The 20,755-nt window shown below is 28.7% G+C and overlaps 4 protein-coding genes across 4 annotated transcripts; all 4 read right to left on the reverse strand.

The window, feature by feature from the left end:
- Positions 1-1,333: 1,333 nt before the first annotated feature.
- Positions 1,334-4,549, reverse strand: LOC147907434 (glutathione S-transferase-like). The gene is made up of 5 exons (XM_087413596.1): positions 3,951-4,549; positions 3,323-3,458; positions 2,632-2,799; positions 2,197-2,336; positions 1,334-2,096 (listed from the first exon to the last, which is right to left on the reverse strand). The coding sequence occupies exons 2-5, from the start codon at positions 3,453-3,455 to the stop codon at positions 1,929-1,931; spliced, it is 609 nt and encodes a 202-aa protein (XP_087269722.1). The 5' UTR covers positions 3,456-3,458; positions 3,951-4,549; the 3' UTR covers positions 1,334-1,928.
- Positions 4,550-5,204: 655 nt separating this feature from the next.
- LOC105146193 (glutathione S-transferase) lies at positions 5,205-9,464 on the reverse strand. The gene is made up of 5 exons (XM_011056303.2): positions 9,310-9,464; positions 6,581-6,717; positions 6,156-6,323; positions 5,688-5,827; positions 5,205-5,596 (listed from the first exon to the last, which is right to left on the reverse strand). Exons 2-5 carry the CDS (start codon positions 6,711-6,713, stop codon positions 5,429-5,431), a joined length of 609 nt encoding a protein of 202 aa, XP_011054605.1. The 5' UTR covers positions 6,714-6,717; positions 9,310-9,464; the 3' UTR covers positions 5,205-5,428.
- Positions 9,465-10,914: 1,450 nt separating this feature from the next.
- LOC105146187 (glutathione S-transferase) lies at positions 10,915-13,533 on the reverse strand. Its single transcript, XM_011056289.2, has 5 exons — positions 13,375-13,533; positions 12,497-12,632; positions 11,887-12,054; positions 11,392-11,531; positions 10,915-11,292 (listed from the first exon to the last, which is right to left on the reverse strand). The coding sequence occupies exons 2-5, from the start codon at positions 12,627-12,629 to the stop codon at positions 11,125-11,127; spliced, it is 609 nt and encodes a 202-aa protein (XP_011054591.1). The 5' UTR covers positions 12,630-12,632; positions 13,375-13,533; the 3' UTR covers positions 10,915-11,124.
- A 2,787-nt stretch (positions 13,534-16,320) lies between these two features.
- On the reverse strand, positions 16,321-20,109 carry LOC105146201 (glutathione S-transferase-like). The gene is made up of 4 exons (XM_011056314.2): positions 19,950-20,109; positions 18,131-18,267; positions 17,210-17,377; positions 16,321-16,967 (listed from the first exon to the last, which is right to left on the reverse strand). Exons 2-4 carry the CDS (start codon positions 18,261-18,263, stop codon positions 16,651-16,653), a joined length of 618 nt encoding a protein of 205 aa, XP_011054616.1. The 5' UTR covers positions 18,264-18,267; positions 19,950-20,109; the 3' UTR covers positions 16,321-16,650.
- Positions 20,110-20,755: the final 646 nt, after the last annotated feature.

The raw sequence follows: 20,755 nt of genomic DNA on the forward strand, positions 1-20,755 counted from the left end.
GTATTATGGGATTCGAACGATGGTTATGGTGGCCAGTGCCAATGATTTACTCAACGTATTCAGAAATTAAATCTTTTATTTTCGAGTGCGTTGTCTTACATGACTTAATACGACAACAGCCAGAGGAGAAGTGTCGCTCATCTCTCTTCATTGCTTATTCGACTTCATTCAGAGAAAACGATTTGTTTTCTCGAATGTTCTCGAAGGTTTAATTATACGCAATCCAGCGGTTTAGTTTTCTTTAGCGGGATGCAGCGATTGCATCTCATTTCCTTAACGGATTTCAACGTGCAATATTGCGCTCGATTGCATTGTCAGATTATTTGGTACCTGCTCCGATAAATGCGGTTTATAACGCGTCTCTGATTACTACAGTCTGTCTATATTGTCCTTATTTTTCTGCCCTTAACAGTTGAACATCCTTCAAACTTAGCTATATTCGATATTTCTCGCGGATTCGTATATATGCTATTCTTTTACATAAGAGAAAAAAACTATCGTTTATATTTAAATTGCAGCTGGAGTAATGGTGATAAATTTGCCACAACATATTGTCAATAGACAGTAATTATGTTATCTAATCTATCATTGCATTGATAAACTAATTTTTTATTGAATGTTTTTATAAAATAAAAATAAATAATAAATTATTTATAAAATAATTTTTTATATTATTATTTTTATTTATATTATTGATAGAAAATATTTTATAAAAAATGAAATATATATATATATATATATACATATCAAAAGCGCGGAAAACATTATGCAGGGTGTCGTAAGTATGTTTTAAAGTTTTGTAAGCATGTTCCTGAATAAAAAGTAAAAACAAATATTCCTATAAGTATTAGATTACAAATGCTTTGTTGTCGAAATAATAGATGTAGTAGTATCAAATAAGGATTTTACTTAAAAGTTTCAGGTGCGTATTTTTTATTTATAAAAGAGGCTTTAAAATGCATCATTTTTCATGTATACTGAATACATTTGATTAATGCATTCGCAAACATCAACTCTATTATTTTGATAAGAAAGTATTTGCATTCTAATGTTCACAGAAATATTTATGTTTTCTTTTATTACAAACGTATTTACCAAATTTTAAAACATTGTTCTGTATAAAAGAATATTATAAATTTAGCTTCAAAGAAACAACATAATATTTATAAATGCATGAATAATAAAAAACCGAATTAATCTGCGCTATTTATAAAACAACATGCTATCTGGTATTACTGAAATCATGTGCTATATGATAATATGCATAATTGATAATTATATATTTTTAAATAGATGAGTAAAAGGGGAGAAATATAAGAAGCGACTAACATACTTTTACTGAGTAAACAAGATTTTATTTCATTTTTATTTCTTTGTTACGTAATATTAAATATTGTTAAATTGTAAATAAAAATGAATGAAGCTATTCGGGCGTAATATATAATATATAAGCACGTAATTCTTTTACAAAACGTTTTAAAATAAAATAGCTAGTGACGAATGATGCGACAAGTGAAAAAAATAAATCAAAGCTAGAATTATAAATCGTTTTATTAAGTAATGCAGCGTATATAGCAAACTACTTTATAATTTAACACAGTCTAGCCATCCGTCCGTTCGATCATTGTCCGTCTGCAAGATTTCTCAAAACGATATTTAATTTTGTAGAACTCTGTTTTTGGCAGCTACCTGAGGACCTTTTATCAAGACAGATCGAAGTCCGTAAGTCAGTAATACAGAGTAAATCAATGGTTTAAATTTTTCAAATTTTATTTTTTACAATAGATACTTAAGATTTTTAGTTTTACCGAAATAAAATGAGTCAAATCAGTTAATGTCGGAAAACCAAAAGAAAATTTGAATTTTTTCCAATAATTAGATTTTCCGCTGCATTACTTAATTAGTTACATTCGTTGCAAAGGGTTTATTTAAAATTCAGTTTTAGGTCGCTTTTCGATGTAAGCTTTAACATTGGGCAAAGCGCGAACTTTCTCCACTAGTTTTTTCAATTCGGGATGATCTTCATTCGGATCCACAGCCAGAACAGAGCTCAGAATGTCACAATGTCCAGCCCATTGGAAATCTGCCCACGACAACTAAAATTACAAAAAAAAAATTATTTTAGTCTCTTTACAAAGACAAATACTTTTAGCAACACAAAGATTAATAGCTTAGTAAACAATAGAAAATTATTACTTTGCCACCGACGAGGTATCCGCCGTTCTTCTTAACTTGTTCTTCAAACTTATCGCGAGACTGGTATAATTTTTGGAAGACGATTTCCTTGAGTTTCGCTTTGAAAGTGGGATTTTGTTCCATATAATAATGGCCCATTGCTACAAAAATAAATTTGCCTTTCGATTATTTATGTTGAAGAAAAAGACTTTCGTGGTAAACCGCGAGAAAAGCATAATTAAACAGCATGCGAACACATTAAAAAAATATATGATTAAAATAGCTGCTTTATACAGAATATTTGACAGTAACACTAACATTATTCTGGATACATGTGAAACATGTATGTATCATTAAATAATTCCGCTGGTGCGGAAGATTCGAAAAGTCAAAATCATGTTGCATTATTATGTAATTAATGACCTGTTATTTTTTCGTATTTGCCGAAATTGTTACCTTGTCTTATATCATCGATAGAATCGACTACGGCATCAATCTCCATAGCCTCGAAATCATCGGATCCGTATAAATTGCCCTTCTTGGCAATGAATCGTCCAATAGCCTTAGACTGATGATATTGCTTACCATCAATCTCCAGGACTGGAACTTGTCCCATAGGCATGTCTGTAATATATGAACGTGTTATTAGATTATTGAAAACAATATCTGTTTCATGTGTGCGTTTATGCTAGAAATTCGATTAAAAGAACTTACAACTTGTCAATGCGAGAAATTTAGGTTTGCAAAATAAAGAAGAATGTGGAAAAAGCACATTTCTTGCAGAGCATGAATTAATCGTTGGAAATTATTCGTGGGATAAAAATAGAAAATAACAGTTATTTGTGTATTAGTTCTGGAGAAAGTATTAAAAATCGAAATTTATTAATGGTTGCTGAAATAATCATATGAATTTTTTTAAAGATTTATGTCCTTTAAAATAAAATCATATGGCATATTTATATATGTTGCGAAAGATGATTTAATTATACCAAATAATTATTATTTTCTATTCTACCAATAGTTTTAGTAATTAATTTATGCTTTGTATGTAAATAAAAAATAGGCTTTTTCTTCTTTTTATAACAAATTATTATATAAATGGAATCTCAAATGTATTTCAAAAGTATAATATATAAATATAACATACTTGGTTTATACTTTGGCCATTCATCAAAGGTGATTCTGATATCCTCAAATTTGATGCCACAATGATTTAGCAAAAATCTGATTGGCTCCCCAATGCCAGTAGCGTTGAGATACATTAATTTATACGTCGGCATATTCTGGAAATTAATAAATATGAAAACGAATAATATATATATGTATATATAAAGTAAGGTTGCGATTAAAAAGATCTAAAGCGATAGCACACGAAGTCATTTTGTGGCGTGACAAGCACAGGCAAGCAACTCATGTGAACGAATCAATTGATGCTTGTGTATAAACAGTTCGAAGCTTGTATGGGTACACATCAATACTTTATCGCGTCACGAAATGACTTTGTATGCTTCAATATTAGCTTCAATTTTTATTGAGGTCTTCTATAAATAATTGTTGACCATTAACTAAAAAAATGAAAAGAATAAATATAATCAAATTCAATCTTTGTTATTTGATTTAATAATTTAATTAGTATTCTTATGATAATATATTTTATATTTATTGAAAAATAAATCATTTTTAGAAGTATTAGTTTAAGCAGCATTAAATAAGCATACGCGATTATTTATTTTAGAAACAGGTATTGAAATGGAGAAGATATAATTTCTCATTACCTAGCAGTTTGTAATCCGACTTGAAAAATCGAGGCTCTAGCAATCGACACACAGCTAACCGCGGATCAAGAATGACTGGAGAGAGTTTCGTTGAAACAGTGCTGTCTATATATCTAGTCACTTATATGGTGACATAAGTCCTTTTTATAGAAAGAATTATACAGAAATATTAATCTTACACATACTATCACATGCATACAAAATTATATCTAACTTAGCTAGAATGTACGCACGGAAGGTTGAATTTCTAAGTAGAACAACAAATCACTATAATACCATAAAAATATTAAAATGAATCGTAAGATTAGTAAGTCATCGAAAAGTGAACTTTAATAATCATTTTGGAGTTATTTCGACATTATTTTAATGACATAATCTTTTATCTTGCTTGGAATATGATACAAAAAAAAAGAATGGATGTCTTTTATTTTGTCTTAGATTAAGATGCTAATCACAGGATAGTGACGCAAACTATATCATGGCATTTTCACTTTTTACATCAAAGACGATTTCTCATCTTTTATCACATCACATTGTATCGTCTTTATCATAATGTATCTTGCAAAATTGGAAGTAAAATAAAATTTAAGATTATTTTGCGTTATCTATATAATATCTATATAATAAAACACAATGCTATCTTATTATGGCAAATTTAATTATTTTAATATATATAATTATCAGTGCGCTCTGTTTCAAGCATGATGTATCATTTTATCCTTCTTTAATATTCGGTGAACGACAAGGATAAAGTAATGCATCATGCGTATCATGCGTGAAACAAAACGTAAATAGTTTTTTAGTTTAAAACGGTATTATTTGCTTTTATTTGCTAAATAAATGCAGTAGAAATACTGATATTGTCATGATAATTCACATTCCATTGTTCATAAATAACGTAGTAAAATCGTCTCCTTCTACTGTTATAATCCTTCCAGAATGGTTTGGGATTATTCCAGGATTATAACAGTATTTCTCATATTTTTAAACAATAATAATTTTTTATAATTATATACAGAATATAATGATTAAAAAATTAGCCATTATTGCTTTTAATACATCGTATAATATCATATAATAAGACAAAGTGATAAAAGAAAACATAATTTTGTACTATTTATAACATAATATTACTCGATATTATTTAAATTGTACAATATTTATAATAATATATATAATTTGATAAATATACTCAATATTTTTGAAAAGATAAGCAAAAAGGAATTTCAGAAATAGAAGCGACAAGTACATACATTTTTATGCTGCAAACGAAAAGATTTTATTTCTTTTTCACACTTGTTTTGCAATAATATTTAGTTGTTATCAGATTACAGAGAAACTGATTAAAGCTATTTGGATGTAATACTGTAATACATTAGCACTATTTCTTTTTACAAAACATTTTGAGATAGAATAGTTATTACAAAACGATGGCGTAACGAATCAATGAAAGAGCATAAAAGTATAAATCGTTTTATTTAAAATTGGGTTGTGGGTCGCTTCTCAATGTAAGCTTTAATGTTGGGCAAACCACGAACTTTCTCCACTAGTTTTTTCAATTCGGGATGATCTTTATTCGGATCATCCTCCAGAACAAAACTCAAATAATCAAAATATCCAGCCCACAGGATATCCGCCCACGACAGCTACAACAACAAAAGTATATTTTCATCTGTTTATGATGATAGAGACAATAAGATCAAATATATAGCTTGACACGTAATCGAGATTTATTACCTTGCCACCAACGAAATATCCGCCGTTCTTCTTAACTTGAGCTTCGAATTTGTCGAGATAATAGGGCAATTTTTGGAAGGCAGTCTCTTTGAGTTTCTCTTTGAAAGCGGGATCTTTTTCCCAATTATATTGGGATAATACTATAAAAATAAATTTACTGTACGATGTTTGCTTTGCATAGAGATAAAAAGCATTTTGTACAATAGATCACCACGAGAAAAGCGATATTAATAAATAGTGCGCGATAATTATTATAATAATTATTCAGGTAATATATTGTTAACTTCAAATATCTCCTTTATGCAGATCAACAATAACACCTATTTAACAACATGTGTGCAAGGTATTGACTAATCCTATCTGCGCGAAAGACTCGGAAAGTTACAATGTATGTGTCTTGTTGATTTAATGATTATATCATCGACAACTTATCATCCTTTCACACTGATTAATTAGTAATATTTTTACCTAATCTTATGTCGTCCATAGAATCAATAGTAGCATCAATCTCCATGGCCTCGAAATCATCAGACCCATATAAATTGCCCTTCTTGGCGATGAATCGTCCGATGGCCCTGGACTGATGATATTGCTTCCCGTCAATCTCCAGTACTGGCACTTGTCCCATGGGCACATCTGCAATGTAAAAATGTCATGAAATTATTACAAAGCAATATCTATCCCACGCATATATTAGAAATATAAATAATCGTAAACCTAATGATCGTAGAACGATAAAACTTGACGATAGATGCGAAAAATTCACTTTGCAAAGTAAATTTTATAACATGAATTAATGTTTAGATAAAAAAATAATTGAAATTCATATTGTAATCTAAAAATAATAGCATATGAGAGGTAACATACAAATAATACAATGAGAGGTAACATACTTGATTTGTGTTTTGGCCAATCATCGAAAGCAAGTCTAACATCCTCAAATTTAATGCCACAGTGATTTAACAAGAACCTAATTGACTCTCCAAGGCCGGTAATGTTGAAATACAGTAATTTGTACGTCGACATCTTTCTGAAAATTGTATAAATATAAAAATGTATGTATAAAATATTAAAATAAGTTTGCCTCAGATATATACATGGCTCTTCATAATATCTTTGTTATTAGATAGCGAATTCTAATGAGTATTTATAAAATTATTTGTTTAGTAGATATTGCACAATAATACTAATACGCTAATACACAGCCAACATTTATGCATTTTCAATTCTTATATAACTTTCGAGTTTTTACTTTTGAAATATAAGGTATATTTTATTGATTATATATTTGTTTAAACTCGTGTGCATTATCACATGAATATATTATACATGCACTTAAGTGTTCTATTTGTTATTTAATATTTTATTTGGCTGTACTTTTTGAGGTATGCGTTAAATAACTTGACAATTAGTTAATGTAGCCTAAGCGTGCTGATAATGCAATCTATCTCAAGGTTTTTATGTAATGTTTACGGAAGAATTCAATACGCGCACACAGCTCTGTTGCAGATCCATAGTTCACGTTATATATTCCGTTATAAATTTTTAGTACTGATACACGTTAAGTTATATTTATAAAAATTTATATATACATATATACGTATACATTCTGCAATAGTTTTTTTAGATATAATTTTAACTAAGCACTGTGTTTTTTAAGAAAAAAACTAATTTTTTTAAATTCGTTTTTATTATCGCACCACCTTTATTTATTTATTTTTTTTAATTTGTTACGCGTTTTCCCATATTTTTATAAATAATGTATAGTATAGTATAATAAATATTTCATAATTTTGAGTACAAAATCGATTGAATAACACTTTGACAAATATAATCATTAAGTTTTCAAAACATATGAAAAGAAGAGCATAAAAAACCACCGCACAAATTATAGTTTGTATATATACAAGTTATAGTTTGATATTTAATTATCATTACATTAATAAAAACATTATATATAAAACATATACTTTGCTAGACTACTCCAACTACAAAATAAATTGTTTAAATTGTGAATCTTCTTATGTTGGCCAAACAAAAAGGAAATTAAAAATTCGTATAAAAAAAACATAAGGCTGACATAAGAAGATCCACTTCAGAGATGTCAGTGGTTTCACGTCACCAGTTGAATGAGATGCATGAATTGGATTGGGATAACATAAGAATTTTAGACACAGAACAATCATTAACGAAAAGAAGAATTTCTGAAATGATATACATTAAAGGCCAAATAAGTGGTATCAACAAGCAAAGTGACACTGAAGATTTGCCTGATGTTTATCTGCCTCTTCTTAAAGATCTCTCTCACACTTAATAAATAATTCTAGAACTTTCTAAACTTTTGACTTATACGTATAAATAGTGATAACATATATGATATGACAAATAATAACACACAATGTCACGACAAATTTCCATCTGTGCAAAGAATGTACTTGAGATTCATCATTATTTTTTTGCTGTAAAACAGATAACGATTCTATTCTCACACATTTCGATTAGAAGATATTAATGATATGTAAATTTGTTAAATTAGAATCTGGAAATTCTCGTTCTACACTTTTCGTAATATAACAATTGGCGGTGTAACATTATTGTACGAGGCACCTTCACATATGAAAGAACACGTTTATATATAATTATATCATACGACGGTTGAATTTAATGTCAGCTATATGTAACTCAGAGTTTTAAGAATATTGTGAATTTACTGAGGATGGCCAGATTGTGGCTGAAATGTCTAATGTTTTTATTAATGTAATGATAATTAAATATCACAAACTATAACTTGTGCGGTGGTTTTTTATGCTCTTCTTTTCATATGTTTTGAATTACAAACCACGTTCGTTTTTATGATGTATTAAGTCAATTCAATTTAAATATGGATTATTAACAAAGTTATTGCAAAATGTACATGGAGGCTTATAATACCACCTTCTTCTCTAATATAAGACACTAATTTGAATATTGCATGGGGCGTTAAATAATCTAGCGTCGTCCCTGCTCTTGCTATTTAAGGTTTGTTCGCGTCGTATGCTTCAATATACTTCAACATGCTCCTATGATAACACCTACTCATTCCAACGCGTATGTTGATGTATATAACGCGAACAAATCTTCAATTTAAACCGTGTGTGTACAATGATAAAAGTTGTTCCGAGATATCAGAAGGAAGAATTAACAAAATCATATTTCAATAATTTACTCGTTTGAGCAATTCAGTTAGTCAATTCTTTCTCTATCTGCTTCGATCTCGAAGCGATTTAATTCTAGCATCGTTGACTTTACGCAAATTTAATATATATAAGTTGACGAAATGTTCGGAACAAAGTTTTCAAAATTTTGCTATCCATCATTATAATTGTCGTATATTAAACTTATTTTTATATAACTCCGGCAATCATTTTAATCCTGTATAATCAAATTCAGTCTTGGTATTTAATTACATAATTTCATTTAATCCTTATGACATACAAACACAACTCTATTTTATATTTATTTAAAAATAAATCATTTCCAAAAGTATTAATTCAAATAATATTGAAATAAGCATGCTCGTTTATTTATTCTAATTTATTCTAGAAGCACGTTATAAAATTAAGAAGATACAAGTTCCTATTACCTTGCAGTCTGTATAAATCGATCTGTTGTAGAAATCGAGACTCTGACAATCGATGTGAACCTGTTCACGGATCAAGAACGACTGAGCTTTCGTTGGAATAATATTGTGTAATGTGTACCTAATTACTTGGGAACATATGTCCTTGTTTCAAAAGAAATTTATAGATCTTTGTATTAGATTACATTAAAATTTTCTATCTCTGCAGTTTCACCTAATTTCAAAATATATATATGTATCTATTTGATTTTAAATAGAGAGAGAGAGGGGGGGGCAGAGAGAAAAAGAGATAGAAAGACAGAGAGAGAGAGAGAGAGAGAGAGAGAGAGAGAGAGAGAGGGAGAGACAGACAGAGAGAGAGAGAGAGAGAGAGAGAGAGAGAGAGAGAGAGAGAGAGAGAGAGAGAGAGAACAGACCTATGGAAAAACACCAGACACACCCAATCACATACAAAGTTATACCTAACAGAATGCACACACGAAACGTATAACACCAATTGGAAAAAAGGTTGCATGTCTCTTATTTTCTCAGGAAATCAAGATGCTAATTACAAATCAGTAAAGCATAAAATTATATCGAGGCTTATCATTGCAATAATTAACAGAATATTTCTCGCACATAATTTTTTAATGCATCTTTTTCGCTTAAAATAAAGATCATTTCTTAATTATTCTTAGTTTTTTATTTAACAACGATTAAAAAATTAATAACATTAGCTAATATTATATCATAAAATCATGTAATAAAAATCAAAATAATTTTATACTATTTATAATACTATCAGATATTATTTGAAATTGTTTTCTCTATAATATATACAACTTAATAATCATTTACAAACAGATAATCCATTGAGCAGGAAAGGAAGAATTCTTTATGATGATTTTTTAAAGATTTCATTAAAATATCTTATCTAGAATGATGTAAAAAGAATCATTCTGTAAGACGTTTTCTAAAAGAGCTCTTTATGTTTACTTATAAATACTATTAATAAACATTTATGCGACACCACTAATAGATAGACGCGATAGAGTTCTGTTTCTAAATCAAATTTAGAATTTTTTAGATATCATTTAAATGACATCCTTTTTTCTCTAAAATCGTTTTATTAACACAGGTTTCTTGAGTCGTTTCTCCATGTAAGCTTTAACATTGGACAAAGTACGAACTTTCTCCACTAGTTATTTCAATTCGAGATGATCCTCGTTCGGATCTTCGATTAGAACAAGGCTTATATATTCACAGAATGCAACTCACGGAAAATCTGGCCACGACAGCTAAAACAAAATTACGGATTTTTATTAACCGTTTCGTTGAAATACTATATATGTACTTGGGACATACATTCTTCTGCATTAAAATATTATTTGTTGGTTAAGAAATGATAAAAACCAAGGTCAAATTTATATTATCTATAATATGCGATATCTGGTACACGATATTATTTAAATTGCGTTTTTTTAAATAATATACAGAATTGATAATTATACTCTTACGGAAAAAAAAACAGTGAAAATTCTAAAGAAACACTGAAAATTGGGTACAACGTTTTCAAACTGATAAGTAAAAAGGGATTAGAAATAAAAAATTAGCGATAAACACACACACTTTTAATGAAAAGGTTTTATTTCCTTTTTATTTACTTCATACATAATGATATTAATTGTTATATGTTAGATTGCAGAAAAACTACAGATTAAAGCTATTCAGAACATTAGTCATATACTATTCTTCTACAAAATACTTCGAAATAGAAAATAGTTATTAAAGGAATATGTTTAAAAAAAGAACATACTTGTATATTATAGATCGTTTTACTTAAAATTGAGTCTTAGGTCGCTTCTCGATGTAAGCTTTAACTTTGGGCAAAGTACGAACTTTCTCCACTAGCTTCTTCAATTCGGGATAATTCTTGATTAAATCCCTCTCCACCATAAAACTCATATAGTCATGATATGCAGCCCACAGAAAATCTGCCCACGACAGCTAAAACAATAAAAATGTATTTTTATCTCTTTACGAAAAACAAAAGTAACAAGGCTCGATAGCTGCACACATAAATTAATATTAATATTATAATTATACCTTGCCACCGACGAAATATCCACCGTTCTTCTTAACTTGAGCTTCGAATACGTCAAGATAGTTAGGCAATTTTTGGAAAAGCGTATCCTTAAGTTTCGCTTTGAAGGCGGGATCTTGTTCCCAATAATGAAGAGTCATTGCTACAAAAATTAATTTACCTAATTTTTTTTTGCATTGCACAGAGATATACAGTTCCCACATTGTGAACCGCCGACCGCGAGAAGAGCGATAATTATTATATAACGCGCGACAGTCATCCAGGAACTATATGTATATAAAATTTAAACTTATTTAACTTCAAATAACTGCTTTATGCAAAGTACTTTGCTACAATAATGTTAAATATGTCTTAGTTATTCTGATATATGCGCAATGTATGCATTAAATTGATCCCGTCAATATGGATGATTCAAAAAGTCACGATCATGTTGCTTTGATGATTATGTAATTACAGACATCTGTCATTCTCTCGCGTTTGACCACTAACATTTTTACCTTGTCTTATATCCTCGATAGAATCAACTGTTGCATCGATCTCCATGGCCTCAAAATCGTTGGATCCATATAAATTGCCCTTCTTGGCGAGGAATCGCCCGATGGCCCTGGACTGATTATATTGCTTACCATCGATCTCCAGAACCGGCACTTGTCCCATGGGCATGTCTGTTATATTTATAAAATGTCATTAGACATTATTACAGAATAAAGAAGATTAAAGGGGGCATTAGGAGTCGGTGCAAAAAACAGTGCGCAAAAATATTTTAATAATTTATCGACATCGATTTGTTGAATTCACATATAAAATTTACATATATTTATTATTTTGTCTTTATTATTTTGTTTGAATAAGAGAAGAGAGAGTTTCTTTTTTATTTCTGTTTTATTGCAGGAATAATTTGTTCCTTGTGCGCGTTTATAATACAAGCGTGACTAATGATCATCGTAAAACAATAAAACTCGACGGTAAATGCGCAGAATGTATTTTACAAAGCTTTATAATGCAGTTTTATTTTGCAAAATTTTATAACACAAATTAGTATTTAAATGGAAGAGCAATCGAAATTACGACCGTTTTAATCTTAAAATAATATTATATGAGACATACTTGGTTTATACTTCGGCCAATCATCGAAGCTAAATCTAACATCCTCGAATTTGATGCCGCAATAATTTAACATAAATCTAATTGCCTCCCCAAGGCCCGTAACGTCGAAATATATCAGCTTGTACGTCGGCATATTCTGAAAATTGCATAAATGCAAAATTGTAAAATATAAAATACGCGTAAAATAAGATACGTAAAATAATTTGGTTTTTTTATAAAAGTTTTTTTTTATAAAAATCTAAACATGCATATAACGTAAACATTCGCGTGACACGTAATACATATAGCGTGTTATTTAAAATATTCATAGTAAAAGTATCAACATTATATATTTCAATCAATATTTAACTGGGTTAGGTCTTCTTCAAATAATTGTTGACTGTTAACTATAAAAATTAATTAGAAGTATAATCAAAATTTCTTCTATGATCAAAATTTAGTATTTAATCTAGTCTTTGGTATTTAATTACATAATTCATTTAATATCCTTATGACAATCATATTTTACATTTATTTCAAAATAAATAATTTTCAAAAGTATTAATTTCAAGCGTGTCAATTTATATTACATAAAATACTGCAGAACCGAAACACAAGATCGACGAACAAAATTCAATGTAGTTCAATGTAGATTTCGGGAAAAGTAAAGTATTGATAAGTGAATCTGAATGGCGTTTATCAACACTTCATAGTTTCCGAAATCTTATCTATTAAATTTTTTACGTTAATAGCCTTATGTTTTAACTCCACAGCTAAAATTAAATACGCCTAATTTTAAGTATTTAATAATATTAATAATACTCGCTTATATATATGTATATATTATATTTGTTCTAAAAATAGGTTGTGAAATAGAGAAGATATAATTTCCTCACTACCTTGCAGTCTGTAATCCAATCTCTCGTAAAATCAAGAGTCTAGCAAGAGATCTCTAGCAATCGATGCAGAACTACTCGCAAACCGAGAACAACTGACGTTTCGTTAGAACTTTAGTAATTTACTCCCCACCGCATATTTTATTTTAAAGACATCTTATATCTGTTAAATTTTTAAATGCAATTCCAGAGACATCTCAGTAAAAAATATCCAGAATATCCAATAACCCAATATTTAAAAAATATTTAAAAAATATCAGCACACAATATTTAAAAAAATATTTCTTAAATATTTTTACATTAAACAAATATTTTAAAAACATCGTCTGCTGATTGGGAAGACATTAGAGATTTAAAGACATTAGAGATTTAACAGAAGTTGAGATTGATTATAATTATAATAAATATTATAATTTAATGATTGTGGTATGTAAATACCGCTTTTAAATAAATAAGTTTCTAAAACATATATTCAGAAAAATATGCAACTAATAAAATGATTATACGATATTTATACATCAATAATAACATTTTTACGTATAATTGTGCAATACATTGCAATGTGTATTGCATATGTACTTGTATTCGCGATGATCATGCAGTTATTATAAGATTTATCAGAGTTTATCTCAATGAGACGCGATATTGACATTATCTATATCATGCACAATCATTACATAAAAGATAAATGTTTCGTGATTCCTCGTCACGCTATTAATAACTTGTTATGACTTGCTATTTTACGTGCATAAAAAATTGAAAAAAAATATGATGAAAGTTGATCAAATAAACGTTGAATATATTAGAGTATTAACAGAGTATTCATAAACAAAATTTTAATATTTGAAAAAAATATCAAATTTAGAAGTTTATTATATATATAAATTATAAATTAAAAGCACATATATATATATTCAATATTACAAAAAATAAGTAACAGATAATACAAGGAATTCATTAGCTCTTTTCTTGAATTCGAATTTGCGAGTTTGTTAATATATCTTTTAATATCAGTCAATCGTTATTTTCCGTATGATTAAATCTGTAATTGAGGAATATATTGGTTAATTAAATCTGTAATTGAGAAGTACATAAATGAAAATATTACTCTTTCTGTATTTATAAAGTGTAGGCGTAATAAATTTTTTGAAAAATATGCTTACAAAGACGATATATAAAACTTAAAAAAATATAAATTAATTAGAATTTTTTTCAAACATCAAGAATATTCTTAAGAAAAAATTCTGTTGATTTATGTTAATATTTTATCATGTTTTTCTTCGTATAAAGGCCAGATGTATCCAATGTAATTGTCACATTGCAGCATAATATGAACATATACATAGCCTTCTCACATTTCTAGTTACTCATTGTCGGTGAATAGTCATAGACCCCCTGAATTGTAACTATGTTGTGCGACCTTCGGTTGCATTACAGTTATACATCAAGATAATATAGCACCTAGCAACCGCAAAAGCCGCATCACGACATGACTAAAAAGGTACTTCCAGTGCTCTATCTGTTCATAAAAGCAGATAGTGCGTTATCAACGTTTCGCAATCGTTAAATTAATTATTTGATATATTTTATTTACTATGCTCCTTTTATCAACAGCACTTTAGAGGCAGATATCTATTTATGAATTAAATATGCGACCTTTTGGCTATTAAATATTTGATTACGCTCAATATTGCTGTCAATTTTCTTCGATGAGAATATTTTACTGAATGCCTAACTGTAATTAAATTATAGCAATTTAAGTACAAAAATAATTGTATAAAATAAGAAAAAATAATGATACAGGAATATAAGTGAATACAGAAATGTAAACAGATTGAAACAAATAGAAAGATATAAGATTTTGTAAATACGAAATATTTTATTTAAATCAAACATCAATGAACAATCAACTCTGTCGAAAAATGAATCACTCTCCGGAATTCTACATATAATGACACGTGTAATTTTCATATGTAGTTGTTAGGCACTTCTCGATCCAACTATTGATGATCGGAATTTCCTTTTTCTTTATGAGTTGCTTCAAAAGTTCTCGTATGTCTTAATGATATTCACTTTCATTAGGAAGTTCATGTAATCTAAGAGATTGACAAAAGTGAGATCAACTCATGTCACCATCAGCAAAAAGCCCACCGTCAACAAAATAACAAAATCATTTTTTTTTATCTGAACGTCCAGACGCTTCAAGTAAAACGGCACCGTTTCATCACTAACTTTAAGTTACTGTTTTTTTAGCACGTTTATAGCACGTAAATTAAAAAAAAAGCAATAACATCTAATACAAGCAACAAAAGAAAGATAAATAAAGTGATGACAGTCTGAATATTTTTAATCAATGAAATTTTTATTATCGTTTATGAATATAAATCATCCATATTATCAAGATTTCAGTACATCACAATCGTGATCTGCTTTCAAAGGAATTTCTGCTTCCAATGAGTTCGGATAAAAATTAAATACATAGAATAGTATTTACTTTGTCATAAATCTCGTATGATTCTGACAGTTAAATATATCAATACTCATGTGATATTAATAACCGATTTTCAATAATTCTCAATCGTTTTTGCCGGGCCAAATCCGCATTGTTTCATGTTATCAATAGTGATGGTCTACTAATAATAAAAACGGCTGCTAAATTCTTCCATTGTCTCTACCAGTTCAACACACCTCCACTTTATCATTGAGACAAGATTCATTTCTAGGAAAAAACTTTCTAAGAGTAGAAATTGCTCGGTATAATCCAAAAAAATTGTAAAAGCATCAAAGACGGTTCAATGTTTCAAATATGCCTTAATCATCCTTAAATTTAATTAATATATCTTCCAGATTTTTTTATGTTATTTGAAATTAGAAATAAAAGTGCATTATAAATAACAAATTAAATGAAAAGGTAAGTTTCGCGAATATGAAAGAAATCAAACAAGAAAATAGTAAAAGTACAGATTTATTGAAATACAAAATTATATAATGAAAAAAATAGCTTATTCTTCAAGATTTGATTAGAAATTATCTTATAGTTTTACTATTATATGACATATAACAATATGAGTAATGTCAGCCTTTAACAAATGTTAAAATATATATCTATATATATCTTCAGTGTATCTCCTAGTTCATAAATCAATCATATATATGCTTTTCGATAGATATAAACGCGTTTGAAAAAAAAGAAAAATCGATAATTTATCAATCATCAATGACGATAAATCTCTGTCAGAAAATTATCATTTTATGAAATCATGTATGAAATCAACCGAATTAATTCGGTGAAAAGATCGCTGGCGGACGCTTCTCGATCCAGTTTTTGATAGCCGGTACTTCCTCTACTGTCTTTTGGAGTTGTTTCAGATTCTCATACTTCTCAACGATGTCCTCCTTCATCATGAAATTCAAATAATCCAAAAGACCGACGAAAACTAAATCAGCCCATGTCAAAGAACCACCGACAAAGTAACCACCATTCTTCTTCACCTGTGCGTCTAAACGCTCCAAATAATATGGCACTAACTCCTTGCTAGCTTTAAGTTTCTCATTTTTAGCTGTTTCATTGCTCTCATAGTGAAAACTAGCGATACCTAATACAAGCAAGAAAAAGACATAAGATAAAATAACAAACAAATCGAATCAAATATTTAGTAAGTTTAACGAAAATGTAAAAAAAGTTCTTTCTTATATTACATCGTTTGCAAATAAATCTGTTTATATTATTGAGATATACATAAACTCATCAATATCGTGATTCAAATCTATTTTAAAATTAAATCTCTGCTTCTGATAAACAAAAGAGTCAGGTAAGTAAACAGAATATTATACTCACTGGCGCGTACATCATGGATAGTGTCGACAGTAGAATCTATTTCCAAAGATTCCCAATCGTTCTTGCCGGCAAGACCACATTGCTTCGCCAAATAACGGGAGATAGCTGTGGACTGATCGATTTTCTTTCCATCTACTTCGAGTACAGGTACTTTACCGAATGGCATAGCTGAAAAATGAATGCAATGTACTGTTAAAATTGAGCAAAGTTTATAATGGAGATCATTAACTTCTAGCCATCTAGATTATTGTGACAGATTTATATCTACAGTAAATGTCTTTTAAGAGCTGTGATGGTTAATAATTGTGCACAATTAAAGTTAAATATACACAATTATATTTTTTTTCAAATTCGAATTTAACAATACAAATTCTAATTTTTATTCTCATGACGATTTCTTTTTCTTTTGTACAATTTACAGACTACTCTGCTATCTTTTATATGGATCTATGATGCTGAAAGATTTGTATTTCAAATCCTATAGCATGTATCGATTGATTAGCTAATTTAAACACAGAAACGATTTCCTTACATATACTATTTACGTTGAAACCATACAATGAAAGCCACAATGTTTTTCATTGACTGAACAAAGACACTGTATTTACATAACAATATCGGTTTTCCTATTGCAGTATATAATAAGAAATAAAAGGCTCTATTGTAAAAAAAAATAATTTCCGGTTCTGTTATATAAAAAAAAAAACTAAAGGTACATATCCCATTAAGAATCAAACTGGCATCAAAATATTTTATATTAAAAAATGAAGTATGTTATAAGGAAAATTAATCGGCGCTGATAATAACAATCATATTTTTATCGCAGATCTGTTCATAAATCGGATTCAAGGATTAAACTGGATTAAATTCGCAACAGGTGAATAACAGTATATATTATTAGGATTAATCAGATGTACATACTCGGCTTAAGTTTTGGCCAATCATTTCTATCAAAACGTTCATCCTCAAACTCGATGCCAGCATAGTTGAACAGGAAGCGAATTGGCTCGGCCAATGCCGTGATGGGGAAGTAAATCAGCTTGTATGAAGGCATATTGCTAAAAAAAAAAAATACTTGTTATTTTTCTCTTCAATATAATTCTAAGAACATACAGATATTTCAATGCGGATAAAATGCTTTAATATTTTTTAGTCTTATTAAAGAAGTTTGTTTGCTAAGACTAATTCAAATTTAAAATTTATTTTTTATTGACATTTAATTTTAGGTTTAATCAAATGTATATAAATTAAAATTTATATACTGGATTTTAATCCTACGTCTGCTGCAATTTAGATCTTTTTTGGCAAAATTTCTTTCAAATTTCTCGATAATTTTTGTTCAAATTTCATTTCTCATTAAATAAATTTTTACATTTGAGTTGAAAAAATTATTTGATAATGTATATAATAGATATTGGAAAATAATTTTAAATGTTTTGAAAGTCTAAAACAATAGAAAAAAATTTAAACTGGGCAAAAAAATTCAGATGAATAAAGCAGAAGAAATAAAAATATAAATACAGTCGAAGGATTAGAACCAATTTTTAATTAATATCACCATTAAACCAAATATTTAAAAGCTAGATTTCAAAAGAAATTTTTAATCAATATTGTGTTCAACCATTAAATTGAAATTTCAAGTGTTCAACTATCAAATTAAAATTTTAAATTAAGTTAAAATTTCAATTTAAAATCTGAAATAAAACTATCATTAGAACAGATTTTTTTATAAAAAGTATTGATCCTTCAATACTAATTATTAAAAATAAAATTATTGTATGCAATATTGTACACAGCAAATTTTGAATCCAAAAGAGCTCACTCAGTTATGTAATCATTACAAGTCCTTTTTCTTATCATTCTTATCAAACTAAACGCATATTTAATTATATTGTACAAATATTTTTTTGATATACCATATGATATTCTTTTTTTTCAACCTTTGCTCAAAACATATTGATATCCCAGGTGGAACACATAATAATATCATAAAACGTCATCATGACTTCATTTATCACTTAAGCGAACTTGTAAGTGACAAATAGATCATGAGAAATGATGTCCTTGTGGTATTATTAACTTACTTGTGTTCTACTCGTTCTGCTCCTACCTAGAACATCACTACGCAATATGTTTTACGCATGAAAGTTGCAGAGAATGAATTACACATACTGTATCCAAAAATTCTTGTGCAATATGATATCGTATTTATAAATTGATAATAAACCTCTGATACATAAAATCTACAGAGATAAAAATATAAGTTTTTATTTAAAATATTTTACGTGAGGATGCAAGGAAATATATGCACATTCAATTGATGTATTACAGTTCTCAGATTTTGTAAATGATAATTCTTATTAATCACGATTTATAAAATATGCTTTGTGAAATAAGGTTCTAATATTCGCGAAAGACGCCATTGTTGAGGCGTTTCCTCTTCTAGTTTATTCTTAGTTCGTACTTATATTTTCGCTGTAACACGACAATTTCCAAATGCCATGACTATTCTGAATTCTTCGAACAGATCTTGACGTTATTATTGCTTTATCATGGTAATAAAAATAATTTATCCGCTACTATAAGCCATTAGTCTGCAGACTTAATTAGCCGGGCGGTAACCGCATATCATTTTTGCTCGAAATCTTCGACGCAATATGGTGCAATATGCCACAGTCTCTACAGTTTCGACCTAGCTAAGTATAAATCTGATTAAATAAGAATAGCGAGTTCTACTTACAATTTGGCAGATTCTGCGAAGATGAAAAAGCGTTTATTGCGCTAACGGCGTTGTAGAACCGACCAACCGGACAGATCTGGAAGATTTTTTGCCGGCAGCCTGTTGAACTCCTTTATTTATTTAACTCCTTACTCCCTACTAGAGTTCGACATCCCCACCGATCTCCACTCGTAGCCAATAACTGCGTTTGAGAAATCACGCTACAACGCTATTGTATTGCCATCTTTATCATTCATTTAACGTAAAAACAAAGATGGATGCACAGGCTAATGGCGCGCTCCTTGAATACAGTCTTTCGTCGTTTCAAACGTGGCTCACTTTTGAGATTTAGAGAAAAGTTATTTGATAAACAAGCAAAATTACTTGAGATAATTTAAAACAAAATTTCACGTTCCAATTTTCAAACGTATTTTAGCCACTCTTTAAATATCTTTCAAATATCACTCTGTCTTTTGCATTGTTTACGTACACGTAAAATTATTCTTCTAACATTATTCGTGAATAGCAATGCTAACAAAGATAGTTATATAATATTATATGTATTGTTGAAAAGGGGATCAAGGCAATTGGAAATATCCATCCATATTTTTTTTAAACATATCTTAATAAATATCTTAAAAATTATTATCATTCATATTTGTGAGAATATTCACGTGCTCAATATTTTAAATTAAATGTAATTTGCATTGACAATTAGATATTCTTCAAAATATTAAAGACAAAACAACGATAAAATTTTATTTTTATATTTTATTTTTATATTTTAAATATATACATTTAAAATAATTTCTTTTTTTAATATAAAA

Source organism: Acromyrmex echinatior, chromosome 14 (assembly GCF_024713525.1).
Source record: "Acromyrmex echinatior isolate Ae372 chromosome 14, ASM2471352v2, whole genome shotgun sequence".
In the NCBI taxonomy this organism is placed as follows: Eukaryota; Metazoa; Arthropoda; class Insecta; order Hymenoptera; family Formicidae; genus Acromyrmex; species Acromyrmex echinatior.